The sequence below is a fragment of the Heterocephalus glaber genome, unplaced genomic scaffold (assembly GCF_053883595.1).
Source record: "Heterocephalus glaber isolate CG9 unplaced genomic scaffold, H.glaber_assembly_v1.0 deba00001666, whole genome shotgun sequence".
Taxonomy (NCBI): domain Eukaryota; kingdom Metazoa; phylum Chordata; class Mammalia; order Rodentia; family Bathyergidae; genus Heterocephalus; species Heterocephalus glaber.
In genome coordinates, this window is record NW_028258406.1 from 21,519,013 (window position 1) to 21,540,988 (window position 21,976).

The window sequence follows — 21,976 nt, forward strand, 5'->3', positions numbered from 1 at the left end:
TAAGTGAGTCTTTACTCCTTCTGTATGGTTTGAAGTATGTCCTCGCCTTTCTCACTTAGATAGCTGATGGGGTCAGAGGGCTTGGCCCTATTTGGTCTCTGCCTTGGAGACAGGGCCCCATTTGCCAGTTCAGACTACCTGGCTGAACTGTTAGGTTTTACTAGTTTCGGAATGGTTTTTCCCTCCCAAGCTGAAGCAGTGAGACTCTTTGTAGCAGTTAAGATAAATTACTTGCACATTTTACTTTTTTGGTTTAAATTCAGTGAAGAATACAGAGCTGGAAAATAAGCATCTGTGTATAATAGTCATAAGCTTTCCTTGGAGTCAGTTTGTATAGAATATATCTGTGCGTGTTTATGTTCGTATTAGGAACATTCCTCAGAACTGTTGGATAGTCTTTTGATGTTTGTGAGTGTGTGTGTGAGAAAACTTAGAAATAAAAAACAGATTTGTCTTTCAGGGGAAGGAGCCATTTACTTGTTCAATATGTGTCTGAAGCAGCTGTTCGAAATCAAAGTTTTCAAGGAAAAACACCATTCCTGGTTTATAAATGAATCAGTTCAGTCAGGTAAGTGACAAGTGTATATATTCCCATTAACTAAACATATACTTTGTCTTTTCTATCCTTCACAGCTGGGGTTATGGGACCATGCACCTGGCATGGAGCATGGTCAGTGGTGCAGCTCTCTTGGCAGTTGGCAGTAGAGGAGAGCTTAAATGAAAGATCATTTGAACATTATTTAATTACCTAATTCAGATGGTAGGAGTTTTTAAAGTAAGGACTCTGATTTATCTCCTAAAATACCAACATATACTCAGGCAGAAGGTAGGTTACCTTCTTATCATGGGGACACATTGTGTTAACTAGAAATTCTTTCTTTTGAGGATCTTCATTATTTTTTCTTTTTTTTTTTTCCTTCAGTTTTTATTTTTTATTAGTACATATTTGCATAATGATTACATTTCCTTCTGTGGAGTTGGTACATGTGTATAACATATCTCAATTTTCTATTTTCATTCCCTTTCACTTCCCTTCCTACCCCCTCCCTCCATCTCTAGATCCTCTTCCCATTTTGAAAAAGATCTGTCTCCCTTCTTCCTATTGTCTGTCTCTTATTTTCCTCTTAGTATGTATTATCTTCATGTTTAACACATACCTTGAAACTGGATACTGGTATAGCTTCTAAATAGGTTAGACTATACCAACATTTAAAAAATACTTTGCCATACATTATATATATAAAATATAATTTAAAAATTATTTAAAATTTAAAAAAATTATTACAGTAAAAGGCACATTGGTATTAATCTCCCTCACAATATCCCTCACACTTATCCCAAAATTCTTGCTACTTTTTGAAGCAGTTCTGGAAGTCCTTTTTCATGAGTGTCTTTTTGTGCTTTTGTGATTGCTTTAATGTCTTGAATAGATTTAAAACATTTGCCTTTCATGGTCAGTTTGACTTTGGGGAAGAGCCAGAAGTTACATGGTACTAGCCCTGGTGAAGAAGGTAGATGAGGATACACTATAATGTTTCTTTGAGTCTGCTTTTCCTTTGGATGGCACTCAGCAGCAGCATCCACCATTTTTTTAATCACATTTCATAAAAACACGCACAAAAGAGAACTTCTAGAACTGCTTCAGAAAGTGGCAAGAGTGATGGAATAAGTGTGTTTGAAAGAAGGGAGAAGTATTTTGAGAGGGATGAATGACAGTGTATCTTTTACTGTAATACATTTTCTTTTTTAATTTAAATAATCATTGTGAGGTTTTTTTTGTTGTTTTTTTTTGTACCGGGGATCAAACTCGGGATCTTGTGCTTTCGAAGCAGGTGGCGGAACCGCTGAGCTAAATCCCCGGCCCTAATCATCATGTTTTGATCGCCCTTGTAGAGCACCTCCACACCTCTGTACATACATGTGCATATATGCTATTGCCTATACCTATGTGCATGAGTAATTTGAAGCAGTTTTCAGTTGCCAAGATGCAGCGGTAATTTGTGGATATCCTGATTGATGGAAAGTATATATCATTGTTGTTACACTTATTCATTTGGCAATGTACAAGAGTAATTACATCAAATATAGCATACTTGCAGATGGTGTATCTAATAGACAGAGAAATATCCTAAGTTGGGAGGCAGTGATTAACACATTCACGAAATGGGACTGTGCATGCATGACTGTCCTATGTACACTTGGACCACTTGATAGGATTGTCTCATGCTGCCTGATGGGAAGTCATACATGTACCACTGGTAGTTGTAGTTGCCCGATGGAACAGTCAACCATGTACACCAGTGGTTCAAGCTGGTAGGAATGTGTTAATCAAATCTGTTCTGTATGGTCTTCATTGGTACCAGCTTTCTTTTTTCATTTTTTTTTCTTTCTTAATAGACTACTTTTTTTACAGTATTTTATAATAGTTTATAGTAGTTTTAGTTTTTTACAGTAGTTTTAGTAGTAGTTTTACAGTGGTTTTAGTTTTACAATAGTTTTAAGTTCACAGGAAAGATAATCTTTTTTTCCCCACCGTCTTTTTAAAAACTTAATCCTAAAGAAAGCTATTTTGAAGACTAGTCACCAGGATATTATTATTAGACCTAGAAACCTGTTTCTAATTTTTACATATAATAGATGCTTGCTATAAAATGAGCTTAGAACTACTGGTAGCTTATTTTCATGAACTTCTATTTCTTTGAAATGTTCAACTGTTGTAATATAAAATTACTTCCTTAATTTTTTTCAGCTTACTATGAAATTTAAGGTCACACAGAAAATTACATTTTACTGTAGCTATTTAATGCAAGTTTCCTCATGTTCCTCCACAGTAGAAGGGAGGAGGAGGGAGGCTCTATAAAAAATGATTTCTGAAGAGAAAAGGCAAATTTAAAATTTGATTTTAGTGTCTCCACTGTCCTCCTCACATAGGCATTTGAAGCTCTTTTGAGAGATACTGGTTGATCATGAAAGAATCTAGATTAAGTTAGTAATCTAAACACTTTAAGGACTCTGTGATATGAAGGAAAATGAGAACATTTCAAATGCATTTCTTGCTACTTGTTAACCCCAAGGGAAAGTTCCACAAATTGTTTTTTTCTTTTTTTTTTTTCTTTCTTTTTTTGTGTTTTTTTGGGTTTTTTTGAGACAGGGTCTTGCTTTGTAGTTCAGGCTGGCCCTGAACTCAATATACAGCCTAGGCTGGCCTCAAACTCGAAGTGATTCTCCTACCTCAGCCTACGGAGTGCTGGGATTACAGGTGTGGGCTACCATGCCCGGCAGCAAATTCTTAGGTATGTATGCTGCTGAGTGGATAGATTTCATAGGTAAGAAGAAGCTTCTGAATCTGGGATTGAACAAAAAATTTTTCACATTAGGATTAAGATAAAATGGCCAAGTTATCTCTGAGACATATAGTTCTTTGTGTTCTTTAATCTGCAGGCGGTCTCCTTCACTTTGCTACACCCATGGACCCTCTGTTTCTGCTCCTCCATTACCTCATAAAAGCTGGCAAAGAGGTGAGCTTCCTAGTTTGGGGTATTTACACTGAAGGACCAGAATAGATTGTTTTGCTTTATTTATCTTCTCTCCTTTTCATGGTTCAAATATGGATTTCCATACCTCCCCTTTAATTTGGTTATTGTAGGAAATGTGTATGGCATGTGCTAGCCTGGGTCAGAGCACCCACACACAGACCTGAGAAACAGTACCATAATCTTGATCCAATTCAATACTAGCTACCCATGACCCCTGGATTGCCTGTGACTGCTGGACTGCCCAGCTCACCAAACTATGCCCCTTGATGGTTGACAAAGCCCAACAATCAGAACTTTTTAACATTAAGTGCTAAGATATGAAATGTCAGAAAATTGACCACGGGCCTTAGGAAAAAAAAGAAGACTTACTTTCTTAAACTAGGGCATGTCTAGTAAATGCTTATTAAGAAGATATAGTTGAGACTTAAGGAATTGCAGATAAAATTTACCTTTGTAAAGGTATACTACCTTTGTAGTATAAATAAAGACAGTTTATAAATAATAGTGGTATCAGCCAGTGGTTCTGAGACATATTGGTTTCAGGATACCTTTTCACTTAAAATTATTAAAGATTCTAAATAGTTCATGTTCCTGTGTTCTTATTATGTAAGAAAATAAAACTGAGAAATTTCAAATTATAAGACCGTCCATTACATGTTAACAGATAACACATTTTAATGAACTAGATAACAAAATTTAATGATGTGTGCTGCATTGTTTTACCTATTTGCAAATCTATTAATATCAGGCTTAGTGGATGACAACTAGATTCTCATATCTGGTTATGCATCCAGCCTGTTTCCATGCATTGTTTTGGTAGAAGTATATGAAGAATATGTGGCTTCTTCCTAGACAGAAAAGGGAGAAATTATATAATAACCCTTTTGGATAATTATGGATATTCTTTGATACTACTTCAGAAATTAACAAGGAGTTGTTTCTTAAAGATAAGTCACAAAGTGGAATCTGCAACTTTGTCAGTGAACTTTCCATGATCTGTTACATTAAAATCCGTTGGTCTATCTTGTATCTATAATGGATGATTTTTACCCATGTATGATTTTATAATATCAGGCATTGGTCATTTGAAAGATATTTGTCACTGAGTTACACAAATCTAGGTGTTAACACATTTCATTTTACAGAGACACAGACACACACACACACACACACACACACACACACTCCATTAATGGTTTAGTTCATTTTCTGTTGCTATAATAGAACTCCTGAGACTAATTCATAAACTTGAGGCTCTGGAGGCTGGGAAGTCCAAGGACATGACACCAGCAAAGTCCTCATATTGCTTAAACTCATAGTAGAAAATATGAGGTTAAGAGACATGTATAGAAGAGAGAACACAAGGGGAAGACTTGCTGTATAACAACCTGTTCTTGGAGTAACTAATCCAGTCCTGGGAGCCAGAAAACTCACTATCAGTAGAAAGGCATTAAATCATTCATAAAAAGCTCTACCCGCACACCTCCCCTCAGTCAAGCACCACCAAATTGACAATCAATAAGTCAAATTACCATTATTTCCAGATGACATAATCTGTTATGTAGAAGTTCCAAAAAATTCTATCAGTAGGCTCCTAGAATTAGTAACAAGATTTAGCAGTGTAGCAGTATATAAAATCACCAAATCAATAGCATTCCTGTACACGAATAATGACCTCACCAAGAAAGAATACCAAGAAATGACCTCACCAAGAAAACAATACCATTCACAGTAACATCAAAAAAATTTAAGAATTAACCTAACCAAGGAAGTGAAAGACTGCTACAATGAAAATAACAGTACTCTGATAAAGGAAATCAAGGAAAGATAGCCCCTGTTCCTGGATAGGCAGAACCAATATTGTCAAAATGGTCATACTTCCAAAACTGATATATAGACTTAATGCACTCCCGATGAAAATACCAACAGCATTCCTCATAGAAATAGAGAAAACAATTCTAAAATTCATATGGAATGAGGAGAGGCCCAGAATAGGAAAAGCAATCCTAGATAACAAGAGCAAAGCAGAAAATATTACAACCCTGATTTCAAGTTATATTACAAAGGTACAGTAACAAAAACAGTATGATACTGGCACAAAAACAGACATGTGGATCAGTGGAACAGAATAAAGGATGCACAAACAACCCTAAGTATATTCAGCCATGTGATCTTTGTTAAAGGGGCCAAAAACATACCTCATTAATAAATTGTGCTGGCCCATTCATGATAAAAACACTACAGAAATTGGAATAGAAGGTCTTTATCTCAATCTGATTAAGGCTATCTATGAAAAACCAACAGCCAACATCATACTAAATGGTCAAAAACTAAAAAATTTTAATGCTAAAATCAGGAGCAAGACAAGGATGCCCACTATCACCACTCCTGTTCAATATTGTTCTGGAAACATTAGCCATAGCAATTAGACAAGAGAAAGAAATAAAAGGAATAAAGATAGGAAAGGAAGAAGTGAAACTATCATTATTTGCTGATGATATGATACTGTACATAGAAGACCCAAAAAACTCGGTCAAAAGCCTTCTAGACCTAATTGACAGATTCAGTAGAGTAGTTGGATATCAGGTCAACACTCAGAAGACAATAGCCTTCTTATACACAAATAGCAGACCCATTGAGAGAGAAATTCGGGAAATAATTCCTTTTATAATAGCATCTAAAAAAATGAAATATCTAGGAATCAACCTAATAAAGGAAGCAAAAGACCTCTACACTGAAAACTACAGCACTGTGAAGAAGGAGATCGAAGAGGATATAAGGAAATGGAATGACATCCCTTGTTGCTGGGTATGAAGAATCAATGTAGTGAAAATAGCCATACTTACAAAACTACTATATAGATTTAATGCAATATTGATTGAAATTCCTACAATATACTTAACAGAACTAGAGAAAACAATCCAAAAATTCATTTGGAAGCAGGAGAAACCTGGGATAGCAAAAGCAATTCTGGGCAACAGAGATATGGGTATCACAATCCCCAACTTGAAACTATACTACAAAGCTACTGTGATAAAAACAGCATGGTACTGGCAAAGAAACAGACCTGAGGATCCGTGGACTAGATTAGAAGATACAGAAACAACTCCAGACATACTCAGCCACCTCATCTTTGACAAAGGAGCCAATCGCCCTCATTGGAGAAAAGATAGCCTGTTCAATAAATGGTGTTGGAAAAACTGGATTTCAACCTGCCAAAGATTAAAACTAGACGCATACCTATCACCGTGCACTAAACTAAGATTGAAGTGGATTAAAGAGCTAAATATCAAGACAGAAACACTAAACTTGCTGGAAGATAAGTTAGGTAGAACTCTCAATGACATTGGCATAGGAAAAGACTTTATGAACAAAACTTCAGTAGCACGGGAACTAGCACAAAGAATCAACAACTGGGACTTCATCTTTTTAAAAAGCTTCTGCACTGCAAGAGAAACTACCATCAGAGCTAAGAGACATCTTACAATATGGGAAGAAATTTTTAGCAGCTGTACCTCAGACAAAGGTCTGCTATCGAGAATATATAAAGAATTGAAAAAAATTAGACCCTTCCAAATTCAAAGACCCAATTCAAAAATGGGCATCCGAAATGAACAGACATTTCTCAGACAAAGAAGTAAAAACAGCAAATAAATATATGAAAAAATATTCAACATCACTGGTCATTCGAGAGATGCAAATGAAAACAACACTGAGATTCCACCTCACTCCACAAAGAATGGCTGCTATCAAGAAATCAACCAATAACATGCTGGCGAGGGTGTGGAGAGAAAAGAACCCTCCTCTATTGTTGATGATAGTGTAGACTGGTGCAACCACTGTGGAAATCCGTATGGAGATACTTTAAAGAACTAGGACTAGAGGTCCCTTTTGACCCAGCTATTCCCCTGCTGGGTATCTTCCCCAAAGAATTAAAAGAATCATACCACAGCGATATATGTGCACCTATGTTTATAGCAGCACAATTTGTAATAGCTAAGGTTTGGAAACAGCCCAAGTGCCCATCAACTGGAAACTGGATAAAGAAGGTATGGTTTTTTTATAAAATGGAGTACTACTCAGCCATAAAAAATGGGAAATTAGAGACATTTATAGCTAAGTGGATGCACATTGAGGCCATACTCTTAAGTGAAATAAGTAGGACACACATGTATAAATACCAAATAAATTCTCTGGTGTGAGAAACTGAAAGTGTAAATAAGGACTAAATGTATAATAGGTAATGTGAAATAGGAAGAAAAGGGGCAAAGGGGAAGGAAGTGGGAGGGGTAGGGGAAAGGATAGAAGGGAATGGGATTAATATAAGAAAATGGAAAAATAGGAACAAAATCTTTGTAAATAGGGAGGACTGGAGGGGTTGAAGGGAGGGCTGGGCAAGGGTGAAAAAGAAGAACCAAGAGAGACTATGTAAAGGTGCAAATTTCCAATGATGAGTGTCATTATATTGTATACCTAAACCGTACCATTGATTAGAATGAGTAATTGATAATGCAAAATAGGAAGAAAAGGTCCAAAGGGGTAGGGGTAGTGGGAGGGGTAGGGGAAAGGAAAGAAGGGAAAAGAAAAATGATGAGAAATGGAAATAAAGTCTTTGTGTAAAATAAATATAACACACGTGTAAATACCGAATAGTATCTCTAGTGTGAGAAACTGAAAGTGTAAATAAGGATGAAAATGATTAAAACGAATAATTGATAATTTGAAATAGGAAAAGGTCCAAAGTTGAAGGGGTGGCGGGAGGGGAAGGGGAAAGGGAAGAAAGGAAAGGAACATTTATGAGAAAGAAAGAAAAAAAGGAAACAAAGTCTATGTAACTAGGGAAGGGTGATGGGGGTGAAGGGCGCGTAGGTAATGGGGAAAGAAATAAGAACTAAGATACTTCATGTTCAGATACAAGCACCCAATGATAAATGTAAATGTATACCTAAAATGTACCAATTAATATATAAATAAATTTTTTTAAAAAGAAGAAAAACTAAAAAAAGAAATTATGCTGGGAAAACTGTCTCTCCATATGAAGAAGATCAAATCTATACCCATATCTTTTAGTATGTACTAAACTAAAATCAGAATGGATCAAAGATCTGAATATTAAGACAAAAAACTTAACCTGCTGGGAGATAAAATAGGTAAAACTTTTGAAGACAAGTGTAGGCAAGGACTTTCTGAACAGAACTCCAATTATATAAGAAATAGCATCAAGAATCAAGAAATGGAATTATATCAAATTAAAAGACTTCTGCACAACAAAGGAAAAAACCAACAGAGTGAAATGACAACCTACAGAATGGGAAAATAAATTTGCCAGCTATTCCTAGGACAGAGGGCTAATATCTACAATATAGAAAAAACTTTAAAAATTAGACCCCCAAAAGACCCAATCAATAAAATAGGCAACTGAAATGAATAGACACTTCTCAGAAGAAATACAAATGATCAGTAAATACATTTTTTAAATGTTCAGCATCTCTGACCATTAGAGAAATGCAAATTAGAACAACACTGAGATGCCTTCTTACTCCAAAAAGAGTGACTATTAATTTAAAAATCACATAATAACAAATGCTATAGAGACTGTAGGGAAAGAGGATTGCTTCTACATTGTTGCTGGGAATGTAAACTAATACAACCACTATGAAAATCAGATGGAGCTTCCTCAAAAAAATGAAAACTAGAAATTCCATTCAACCTAACTATTCCCTAATATCTTTCCAAAAGAGAGAAAGACAACATATATAGTGATACATGCATATCCATGTTTATAGCAGCACATCTTATAATAGCTAAATCTTGAAAGTGGCCCATATGTTCATAAAGAGATGAATGGATAAAGAAAGTGTGATGTTTATACACAATGGAGTACTACTCTGCCATGCCATAAAGAGGGATAAACTTGAGTCATTTGTAGGAAAATGGGATGCACCTTCAGACAATAGTGTTAAGGAACTAAATCAGACACAGAAGGTTAAATATCACATGGTTTCTCTTATATGAGAAGCCCAAAGTAAAAATACTGTAAATTAAGGAGCAAAATAAAAGATAGGAAACAGGTAGATAGATCTTTTGCAAATACGAAGAAGACCAAGAGATGGAGGGAGAGGGGAGGAAGGAGAGGGGAAGGGAACATAGAAACAATTAAGATGTGATGTGTACCAACTCCCCACAATGATTCATTATGTACTGCAAAGACGTACTAAAAAGAATAAATTTTAAAAATTTCGATGTGAGTTGCAGAGGAGACATACCATAGCAGTTAATATCACCATTGATTGGATCAGAAAAGTTTTTTTTAAGTATCAAAAAGCTGACATAGTGAGACAGTTTCAAGTTTTGCTTGACAGTTCAAATGTTATCATTGGCTACAAGTCCTGTCAGTGTTTCCTGTGCAGTGACAGACTTACTTCATTCACATCCTGCCCATACCCAAGTCTGAATAGCAATCATTTCATAGTGAGCTCCTCAGATAAAAGTGATGTCCACGAGCAAGCTCTGGTTCTGCTGACCACTCAGTCTCATGGGAGTTTCTGCTGGAAGCAGTGGTCATGGCTTTGTGTGAAGCAAAAACTTTAACTGCTTTACCTAACTTCACTTTTACCAAAGTATTTATGAGACTTGCACTCAGGGTCAAGATTTAAGTACAACTAATTGCTTTTAATATGTGATCAACCATATTCTTAAATGAAACTAGCATTTTTAAAACTGCAAGCGTGTAGCAGTGAAGATTACAGTGACTGCTAGGATAGTTTGATGATGCCACCCAGACTCCAGCTAAGGAGCCAGCAGTACACCCACCATTGCCTTTTGTTGTAGTCAGGGTTTTGGTAAGGTAATACATTTACTACAGGACACATAGTTTATCTGATTATTTTATGACAATTACCCAAAAAGTCTAATGCAAAGGAGTGCAAGAGATAACAGCATACTAGGGGCCCAGGGAATCCAGCTGAGGGCCTGGATCCCAGCAGTTTCCCACACAAGTCGAGCTAAAGGCTTAGAATCCAAGGCAGTGTCCTCCAGGAGTCCAGCCAATGACCTAGAGCCCAAAGCAGTGTCTCATGCTTGTCCGTATTGAGGATCTGCACCTGGAAGGCCCAAAGGCCAGTGGTGGAAACCAGAAAACCTATTCCAGTGAGATAAAGGATTCGTGCCACCAAGCTGAGGGATCCACATTGGAGCCAGGAAGTGATGCTCATGGTGAAGATCAGAGCTCCCCTGATGAAAACAGCAGCCATTCCCAGTGACAATGAGGCCACGAGCTCCTCCTCCAATGAGAACAGCCCAGTTCGCATCAAGAAAACCATCCGCAACAAGCTTCTCCTAGAAAATCAACAGCCTAAGATCTTCCCCTTCCAGCTCTTTTTATGGCTATTGGTAACAATCCTCAGGTGGATCCTCCACGCCCAGACAACACTGATACAGTTCAGCTGGGTATTCAAAGTTGCCCTTTAGTCAATCCACCACACCTTTGAATTATCAGTGTACATATCATCATGGTAAAAATGCAGGTAGCATATTAGCAGTATTATGAAAGTAGTTTTGAGCTTGGAGACCCCATGAAAGGGAACTGGGGACCCTCAGGAATCCATCAACCACAGTTTGAAAATCTTTTGAGTTAACAACTTTGAGGAATAAATATCTTAAAGTGCATAGAAAAATTTGGGGTTTTGAGTTCTCATGTTTGCATGTTTAAATGCTTACGAGTTCATCTTACTTGATCCTTAAACCAAATTCTTAAACTTTATTTTGTAGATAAATCAATTTTAAATTGTTAGAAGTATACTCAGACTAATGAAACTAACTTGAAACTTCAGTTCATACTTGCTCTGCTTTTTTTTTCATACTTGCTCTTAATGCAGCTTACCTTTTATTCTCCACCTTTTCTGCCCTCTGCCCTTTACTCTGGATTAGTGAAGTTCTATTCCTTAATCGTGTTTCCACTTAACCTGAAAGCTACATGATAACCAGGCACACAAGTGGTGAGGCTAGTCAGTTGTGTGTCTCTAAGGAAGAAAAATGCTTCTAGTCACAACCAGAAAGCATTGGGAGAATTCAAGAAGGAAGTCGAAAACTTTGTTTGGCTCACATCTGAGGTGTTTTATAAGATAAATTCACAGGGAGAAAGATACCAACCAGCCTCAGTACATGGATTGATGTATTTAAAGCCTCCCCTTTTTTGGTAATGTTTCTTCCTCTCCCATTAGGATTGTCACCCAAGTGGATTAACTCTCAACCTGGCCCTTTGGGAGCCTCTAGATGCTGTGGCAAGTTCAAGTTGACAAAGACAGGATGAAGCAGAAATGCGGCTCAGGGTCAGGGTCCAGAAATGTCTTTTAAAGTAACACATGAGATGTTTAGGTATTTCCTCCCCTACCTTTTAGACATGGTCATTTTTTATTTAGTTAAAAATATATTTGTACATTCTTTTGAAATTTGATGTTTTTTAAAAATACAGGCCTTATTTTAACATTTGTAAATACTGTATAACTCTTCTCTGTAGTTATCCCAACTGTTAACTTTATATTCAAAACAAATTTATTATTGCATCTCCTTTTCCTGTATATATGGTAAAAAAATATAAGAATGAGCCTTGCCTATTAACCTAGCAACTCAAGAGTCTGGGGGCAAAACCAATAGCTATCATGTTTTCTACTGAATGAATGAAAAGATTTCACTGTTAAAACCAAAGAAAGCTACCTTTGCAGAAGAGAAACTGATAAGACAGTTTTCCTGTCTTCACTAGAAGCGAAAAATGGGAACGTTGGCAAAATCATACCTCTGTTATGAAGCCTGGCTTCCCTAAATCAGACCGATACCTTAACTTAGACAAATTTTTTCTCCTACAACAAGTGAAGAAACACTAAACCTAAGTGGTCTGCATGTCTCATTCTTTGGCAGCCAGGCCTTACTTATCTGGCTGTACCTGTTTTCACTTGTGTGCATCTTCTTTGAACTTACCTCTCTGTTTTCTTTCATTCTTGTGTAAATTTAGAAACATTGTCTGACAGATCTAACACTTTGGTATTTTTTGGTATTTTTCTTCTTGTGAATTCTTCTTTCTTCAGTCCTAGAGTGAGGAGGGGGAGGCAGGTGTATGTTCTGGGCCTGGTCTGGGTGTGTTCATGGCTGTGTGGTCATCAGGACTTCTGCTGTGTGACCTCAGCTGAGTCTTCTCCAAATTGAATGGTTGGATCAGCCCTAGGCAGTCACTACCATCTTGGCAAGTTTCTGTGGCTTCCTGTGCTTTTCTAGAACTTTGTTCCGCTGTTCAGCCAGTGACTATACCCCTGAAGTAGATGGCATGTTGCTTGAAAGCCCAGTGTTCACAAGAGATTCTTGGAAGGTACTGAGAGTCAGTCCTAAATCCCATCCCACTTTAGAGGTTCCTAAAATGGAACAAGGGGCTCTGAGTTAAGTTGAAAGGTAATTTAGGTAGTATATCTTTTTAATTCTTTTTATGTCTGAATTTCTTGACTGGAATGCTTGCCTTCTGACTAGAGTGATTTTTTTTTTTTTCAGGGAAAGTATCAGCCCCTAGATCAAGTTGTGATGGATGAAGTGTTTCCAAATTGCATCTTGTTGCTGAAACTTCCTGAACTTGAGAAGTTACTTCGTCACGTGACAGAAGAAAAAGGTTTGTAATGTGGACCTTAAAAATCAGGCTATAGTTGATAGAAAAAGGTTGAGCCTTTGAGAATGTAGCCACTTAAAGACTCCCAGCTACAAGACTTTTCTCTCTCTCTTTTTTTTTGTTTGATATCAGAAATCGAACTCGGGTCCTTACATTTATTTGCAAGGCAGGCGGTGGAACCACTGAGCTAAATCCCCGGCCCTTCTCTCTCTTTTTTATTAGTATATTTTAGATATACATAATGTTGATAATTATCATAGGGAATTTGTACCTGTATGTGATATATCCTGCTGGTACTTTTTTCCCATTCCTCTCCCCTCACTTCAACTCCTCTTCCCTTATTTACAAAAGCTTTGTTTCCATTTTTTTCCTCCTATTCTTTTTTTTCTCCTATGTCCCTTCCTTCCTTTCCTCTTGCCCTCTCCTGTGTTCCCCTTCTCATTTGAACATTTTCATTTCATTTCCTAATATTTATTTTACATTTTGGTCCTTATTTACATTTTCAGTTTCTTACATCAGAGAAACAATTTGGTATTTAAATATGTGTGTCCAGTTTATTTCACTTAAGAATATGGTCTCAGGGTGCATCTATTTAGCTATAAATGTCTCAAGCTTATCTTTCTTCATGGCAGAATGTACTGAATTATATAAAACACATCATCTTTATCCATTCATTGGTTGATGGGCATTTGGGCTGTTTCCAAAATTTAGCTATTACAAACTACTGCTGTAAACAGGGGTGTGCATAGGTTGCTGTAGTATGATGATTTTAATTCTTTCAGAAAGATATGTACGTAGAAGGGGAATAGCTAGGTCAAATGGAACCTCTACTTTTAGGGTTTTAAGGAATGTCCACACTGATTTCCATAGTGGTTGCAACAGTCTACACTTCAAAAGTGGAGAAGGGTTGCTTTTTCCCCACAGCCCCACGAGCATTTGTTATTGGTTGATTTCTTCCATAATAGCTATTCTTTCTGGAGTGAGATGGATTCTCAGTGTTGTTTTAATTTGCATATCTCGAATGACCAGTGAAGTTAAACATTTTTTTATGTATATATATTTTTTTATTAAATGCTTTTATTGGTACATTGTAGGTATACAACACAATTACATTTCTCATTGGGAATTGTACCTTTACATAATGCATCTTGGTTCTTATTTTTTCCCCATTCCTAGTCCTCCCTTCACACCCTCCACCCTTCCTTCACTATTTACAAAGACTTTATTTCCATTTTTTCCATTTCTCTTCATTTTTCCTTTCCCTTCTTTCCTTTCCCCTACCCCTCCCACTACCCCTACCGATTTGGACCTTTTCTTCCTATTTTGCATTATCGATTATTCATTCTAATCATTGGTATATTTTAGGTATACAATATAATGACATTCATCATTGGAAATTTGCACCTTTACATAGTCTCTCTTGGTTCTTCTTTTTCACCCTTGCCCAGCCCTCCCTTCAACCCCTCCAATCCTACCTATTTACAAAGATTTTGTTTCTATTTTTCCATTTCCTCATATTAATCCCATTCCCTTCTATCCTTTCCCCTAGCCCTCCCACTTCCTTCCCCTTTGCCCCTTTTCTTCCTATTTCACATTACCTATTATACATTTAGTCCTTATTTACACTTTCAGTTTCTCACACCAGAGAAACTATTCGATATTTATACATGTGTGTCCTATTTATTTCACTTAAGAGTATGGCCTCAATGTGCATCCACTTAGCTATAAATGTCTCTAATTTCTCATTTTTTATGGCTGAGTAGTACTCCATTTTATTAAAAAACCACATTTTCTTTATCCAGTTTCCAGTTGATGGGAATTTGGGCTGTTTCCAAGTTGTACCTATCACAAACTGTGCTGCTATGAACATGGGTGCACATATATCGCTGTGGTATGATTCTTTTAATTCTTTGGGGAAGATCCCCAGCAGTGGAATAGCAGGGTCCAATGGGACTTCCAGTCCTAGTTCTTTGAGATATCTCCATACTGATTTCCACAGTGGTTGCACCAGTCTACACTCCCACCAGCAGTGGAGCAGGGTTCCTCTTTCCCCACAGCCCTGCCAGCATTTGTTATTGGTTGATTTCATGATAGCAGCCATTCTTTCTGGAGTGAGGTGGAATCTCAGTGTTGTTTTCATTTGCATCTCTCGAATGACCAGTGATGTTGAACATTTTTTCATGTATTTATTTGCTATTTCTACTTCTTTGTCTGAGAAACGTCTGTTCATTTCATATGCCCATTTTTGGACTGGGTCTTTAAATTTGGGAGGTCTGATCTTTTTAAGTTCTTCATAGATTCGGGATAGTAGACCTTTGTGTGAGGAAAAGCAGGTGAAGATTTTTTCCCACATTGTGGGTTGTCTCTTCACACTGCTGGTGGTTTCTCTTGCTGTGCAGAAGCCTTTTAATAAGAAGAGATCCCACTTGTTGATTGTTTGTGCTAGTTCACGGGCACCTGAGGTTTTGTTCATAAAATCTTTTCCAACACCAATGTCTTCAAGGGTTCTACCTAACCTCTGTTCCAACTGGTTCAGAGTTTCTATTTTAATATTTAGATCTTTAATCCATTTTGACTTTAGTTTAGTGCATGGTGAGAGATATAGGTCTAGTTTTCATCTTTGGCAAGTTGAAGCCCAATTTTTCCAGCACCATTTATTAAAGAGGCTATCTTTCCTCCAGTGAGGTTGTTTGGCTCCTTTATCAAAGATGAGGTGGCTGAGTATGTCTGGCGTTGTTTCTACATCTTCTAATCTGTTCCACTGGTCCTCAGGTCTGTTTCTTTGCCAGTACCACACTGTTTTTATCACAGTAGCTTTGTAGTATAGTTTCAAGATGGGGATTGTGATACCCCTGCCATGTCTCTGTTACCTAGAATTGCTTTTGCTATTCTGGGTCTCTTCTTGTTCCAAATGAATTTTTGGATTGTTTTCTCAAGGTCCATGAAGTATGCTGCTGGGATCTCAATTGGAATTACATTAAATCACTATAGCAGTTTTGGAAGTATGGCCATTTTCACTATATTAATCCTTCCTACCCAGGAGCAGGGGATGTCTGTCCATTTTCTGATACCATCTTCCATCTCTCTTTTCAGAGTGCCATAGTTTTCAGAGAAGATGTCTTTGATTTCTTTCATTAGGTTGATTCCTAGGTATTTCAGTTTTTTGGATGCTATTGTGAAAGGAATTATTTGCCCTATTTCTCTCTCAGTGAGTCTGTCATTTGTGTAGAGGAAAGCTATTGATTTTAGTGTGTTGACCTTGTAACCAGCTACTTGACTGAATTTGGTTATTAAGTCTAGAAGACTTTTGGTGGAGTTCTTGGGGTCTTCTATATAGAGCATCATCATGTCATCTGCAAATAATGACAGTTTGACTTCTTCATTTCCTGTCTTCCTTTTATTTCTTTCTCTTGTCTAATTGCCGTGGCTAATGTTTCCAGAACTATATTGAACAAGAGTGGTGACAGTGGACGTCCTTGTCTTGTTCCTGATTTTAGTGTGAAGGATTTCAGTTTTTGACCATTTAGTATGATATTGGCTGTTGGTTTTTCATAGATGGCTTCTATCAGTTTGAGGTAGAGACCATCTATTCCAATTTTTTGTAGAGTTTTTATCATAAATGCATGTTGGCTTTTGTCAAATGCTTTTTCTGCATCTATGGAGATAATCATATGGTTTTTTCCTTGGCTCTATTGATATAGTGTATTACATTGATTGATTTGCATATATTGAACCATCCCTGCATCCCTGGGATGAATCCCACTTGATCAGGGTGTATGATCTTCTTGATGATCTTCTGAATTCTATTTGCCATTATCTTATTAAGGATTTTTGCATCTATGTTCATTAGTGAGATTGGCCTGTAGTTCTCTTTTTCAGTTGGGTCTTTCTCTGCTTTGGGGATCAAGGTGATGCTTGCTTCCAGGAATGAATTTGGGAGTATTGGTTCCCTTTCAATTTCATTGAAGAGTTTAAACAGTAGTGGCAGCAGTTCCTCTCTAAAGGTCTTGTAGAATTCAGCAGTGAAGCCATCAGGACCCAGGCTTTTCTTAGTTGATAAGTTTTTAATACATTTTCAATTTCATTGGTTGATTTTGGGTTGTTCAGAATTTTTAGGTCTTCTTCGTTCAACTTTGGTAATTCATATGTATCTAGGAATCTGTCCATTTCTTCTGTGCTATCCATCTTATTGGCATATAGGTTCTGGAAGTAGATATTGATGATGCTCTGGACTTCTGCTGGGTCTGTCGTAATTTCACCCTTTTCATTCCTAATTGGATGGACTTGCGCCTTTTCTTTCCTTTTTCTGACAAGGTTGGTTAAGGGTTTGTCAATTTTGTTGATTCTTTCGAAGAACCAACTCTTGGCTTCCTTGATTTTTTTGTATCGTTCTCTTAGTCTCCATCGCATTGACTTCTCCTCTGATCTTTATAATTTCCTCCCTTGTATGAGCTTTGGGGTTGTCCTGCTCTTCTTTTTCTAGAAGCCTGAGGTTCAGCATCAGGTTGTTTAATTGGGCTCGTTCTGTTTCTGTTTTCCTAATATGCGTATTCACTGCTATGAATTTCCTTCGTAAGACTGCTTTCATTGTGCCCCATAGATTCCGATATGTCGTATTGTCATTGTCATTTAACTGAAAGAACTGTCTGATATCTTCTTTAATTTCCTCTGTGACCCATTGGTTATTCAGAAGTGTGTTGTTCAATTTCCATGTGTTTATGAAATTTTTTGAGTTTCTTTTGCTATACATCTCTAATTTCATCGCACTATGGTCTGATAATATACAGGGGATAACTGAAATTCCTTTGCACTTACTTAAACATGTTCTGTGTGTGAGTATGTGGTCTATTTTGGAGAATGACCCCTGTGCAGCTGAGAAGAATGTGTATTCTGATTTTGTGGGGTGGAAGACTCTGTAAACATCTGTTAAGTTCATTTGTTCAGGAGTTCGATTGAGTTCTAATATTTCATTACTTATTTTTTGTCTAGTTGATCTATCTATTTATGACAGTGGGGTGTTGAGGTCCCCCACTACAATTGTATTAGTGCATATATGATTTTTCATGTCTGTTAGTATTTGTTTTGTATAGTTGGGTGCACTAGAGTTTGGCACATAGATATTTATGATTGTCGTCTCTTCCTCTTGGATTCTTCCCTTTACAAAGATGTAGTGTCCTTCTTCATTTCTCTTAATCAGTGTTGGTTTGAAATCTACTTGATCTGCCAAGAGGATAGCTACTCCTGCTTTTTTTCGGGTTCCTGTCGCATGCAGTATTGTTTTCCACCCTTTAACTTTCAGTCTATGAGTTTCCTTTTGAATTAAGTGTGTTTCTTGTATGCAGCATATTGTTGGATTTTGCTTCTTGACCCATTCTGCCAGTCTGTTTCTTTTGATTGGTGAATTGAGACCATTCACATTGATGGTTATAACTGAAACGTAATGACTTGTCATTGCCATGACTTTTTCTTTTTGTTGGATTCTCCCCCTTTACATTTAATTTCTTGTCATGCCAGATGGGTTCATTCTGCTTTGCTTCCTGGGGTTGTGATCCTCATTGTCTGTTCCTAGGATATTGTGTAAAATTCTTTGGAGTGCTGGTTTGGTTTTCATGCAGTTCCTAAGGTGCTCTTTGTCATGAAAGTATCTTATTTCTCCATCCAATTTGAAAAATAGTTTTGCAGGGTACATCAATCTGGGTTGGAGGCTGTTTTCTTTTAGGGCTTGGAATATGTCACTCCAAGCTCTTCTTGCCTTGATGGTTTGTGTTGAAAGTCTGCTGTGATTCTGATGGGCTTTTTTTTGTATGTGATTTGTTTCTTTTCTCTCACTGCGTGGAGAACTTTGTTCTTTTGTTGAGTTTCTGGAATCTTAACAATAATATGCTTCTGTGTAGATTTGTTTTGATGAAGGCCATTTGGAGTCCTATATGACTCACTTATCTGTATGTCAAGCTCTTTTCTCCTGCTTGGGAAGTTTTCTGCCATTATTTCTGTGAAGAGATTTTTTATGTCATCTGTACTCTCTCCTGTTTCTTCATTGACTCCAATCAGTCTTATGTTATTCTTCTATGCATCATCTAGCAGCTGCTGGATTGATTTCTCATGTTCCCTTATAATCTTGAAGCAATTTTTCTTTTCCTGGTCACTAATTGCAATCTTATCTTCTGTATCTGAAATTCTTTCCTCACATTGGCTCATTCTGCTGTGTAAACTTTCAATGGAGTTTTTCATGTCCTGGAAATCTATTTGCATGTGTTTTATGGATTCCATTTGTTTCCTATGTTGGGATTCCATCATGTTCCTGAGCTCTTCTCTAGATTTATTAATCCTGTCTTGCACTAGGGGCACAATTTCTCCTGTTATCTGAGAAATTATTTCTGATTTCATTTTTTCCATATCCCCTTTTGTTTCCAGTTCAGTGGGTCCAGGTGGTTGAGTATCAGAGTGTTCCATCTCATTTCCCTTTGGGGTTGCTGTAGGTGATCTGGAAGTCTGGTTTTGAGACTTATTTACGTGTTTTCTCTTTTTGACTAGGGGGGTCTGTTGGCGCCTCCACAGATTACCTCCTCTGAGCTGGGAGAGGTGGGACAGGGGCCGGTAGCAGCAGTAGGGATGGTGACCCAAAAGCCCTTTCCTGTGGGCTGGGAGCAGTGAGAGGGATGGTGGCCAGGAAGCCCCTTCCTCTGGATCAGGAGCAGTGGGACAGAAGGTGGCCCAAAAGCCCTTTCTTCTAGGCTGGGAGCAGCGTGAAGGATGGTGGATGGGAAGCCCCTTCCTCTGTACCAGGAGCCGTGGGACCATGGCTCAGAAGCCCCTACCTCTGGGCCGGGAGTGGTGGGAGGGATGGTGGCCCGGAAGCCCCTTCCTCTGGGCCAGGAGTGGTGGGACAGAAGGTGGTCCAAAAGCCCTTTCTTCTGGGCTGGGAGCAGCGTGAGGGATGGTGGCCGGGAAGCCACTTCCTCTGGACCGGGAGCAGTGGGACGGCGGCTCAGAAGCCCCTACCTCTGGGCTGAGAGCAGCGGGACTCAGTACCATGGTCTGGTGGTCCGGTGTCCTCTGTGTCTTTGTAGTGTGGAACCAGGTGTCTGTACAGAGGAGCGGGGGTCGGGGGACATCCAGTGGATTGATCCAGCAGGGTGATTTGGCGTGTTCCACATGACTCGGGACCTTGGTAGGGCTTGCTCAGACCTGCCTGTCTGCAGCGGGCTGATTCAGAGTGTTCTGAGCGACTTGGGACCTCGGTACGGCGTCTGCAGATCTGCCTGTCTCCAGCAGGCTGATTCAGTGTGTTCCATGCAACTCGAGACCTTGGTAGGGCGTGCCATTTTTCTATATATTTATTTGCCATTTTTACTTCTTCATTGAGAAGTGTCTATTCATTCCAGATGCCCATTTTTGGATTGGGTCTTTAAATTTGGGAGATTTTTTTTTTTTTTTAGTTCTTTACATATTCTAGATATTCTAGATATATTGATGCCAGGAGCATTTATTGAGCGCCTACTGAGAAGCATATGTTGAATATTAGCATTAGGCTTTGGAAACAAGTAAAGCATTGTCCCTTCCCTCACTTTGCTTTGAGTCTGATGGCAGCAAATGACAAGCAGAGTAATAACAGGATGGTGTAATAGAAGTAAATCTTGTATTTCCTGAGAATTTTCAGAAGAGGCCTGGATTGAGTGGAGAGCACAGATAGGTGAGGATCTTTTGCTTTCTTTTTTTTTTAATGAGTTTTGCTGGTGCATTTTATGTATACAATATGACATTCATCATTGGAAATTTGCACCTTTACATAATCTCTCTTGGTTCTTATTTTTCCCCCCATTACCCTGCCCTCCCTCGACCCCCTCCATCCCTCCCTATTTACGAAGACTTTGTTTCCATTTATTCATTTTCTCTTATTAATTCCATTTCCTTCTTTCCTTTCCCCTACCTGTCCCACTTCCCCTTCCCCTTTGCCCCTTTTCTTCTTATTTCACATTATCTATTATACCCTTTAGTCTTATTAACACTTTCAGTTTCTCACACTAGAGAAACTATTCAGTATTTACACATGTGTGTCCTATTTATTTCACTTAAGACTATGGCCTTTATCCAGTCTCCAGTGGATGGGCAGTTGGACTGCTACCAATTTTAGCTATTACAAATTGTGCTGCTGTGAACATGGGTGCACATATTTCACTGTGGTATGCTTCTTTTAATTTTGGGGGGAAGATACCCAGCAAGGGAATAGCTGGGTCAAATGGGACTTCCAGTCCTAGTTCTTTGAGGTGTCTCCATACTGATTTCCACAGTGGTTGCACCAGTCTGTACTCCCACCAGCAGTGGAGCAGTGTTCTGCTTTCCCCACATCCCCGCCAGCATTTCTTATTGGTTGATTACACGATAGCAGCCATTCTTTCTGGAGTAAGGTAGAATCTCAGCATTGTTTTCATTTCCATCTCTGGAATGACCAGTGATGTTGAACACTTTTTCATATGTTTATTTGCTATTTCTACTTCTTTTTCTGAGAAATGTCTGTTCATTTCAGATGCCCATATTTGGATTGGGTCTTTAAATTTGGGAGGTCTGAGTTTTTTAAGTTCTTTATACATTCTAGAGAGTAGACCTTTTTCTGATGAACAGCAGGTGAAAATCTTTCCCACATTGTGGGTTGTCTCTTCACACTACTGGTGGTTTCTCTTGCTGTGCAGAAGCTTTTTAATAAGAAGAGATCCCACTTGTTGATTGTTTGTGCTAGTTCACAGGCACCTGAGGTTTTGTTCATAAAATCTTTTCCTACACCAATGCCTTC

At 38.1% G+C, this 21,976-nt stretch overlaps 1 protein-coding gene across 3 annotated transcripts in view; it reads left to right on the top strand.

Moving 5' to 3' along the window:
• The window catches only part of Rnaseh2b (ribonuclease H2 subunit B), a 92,709-nt gene that overhangs the window by 21,075 nt on the left and 49,658 nt on the right, over positions 1–21,976 (top strand). For all 3 annotated transcript variants that reach the window (XM_004844140.4, XM_013072021.3, XM_013072020.3), the window contains exons 3-5: positions 461–568; positions 3,442–3,518; positions 13,074–13,188. In XM_004844140.4, coding sequence (XP_004844197.1) covers positions 461–568; positions 3,442–3,518; positions 13,074–13,188 — 300 coding nt within the window. The remainder of the gene's footprint in view (positions 1–460; positions 569–3,441; positions 3,519–13,073; positions 13,189–21,976) is intronic.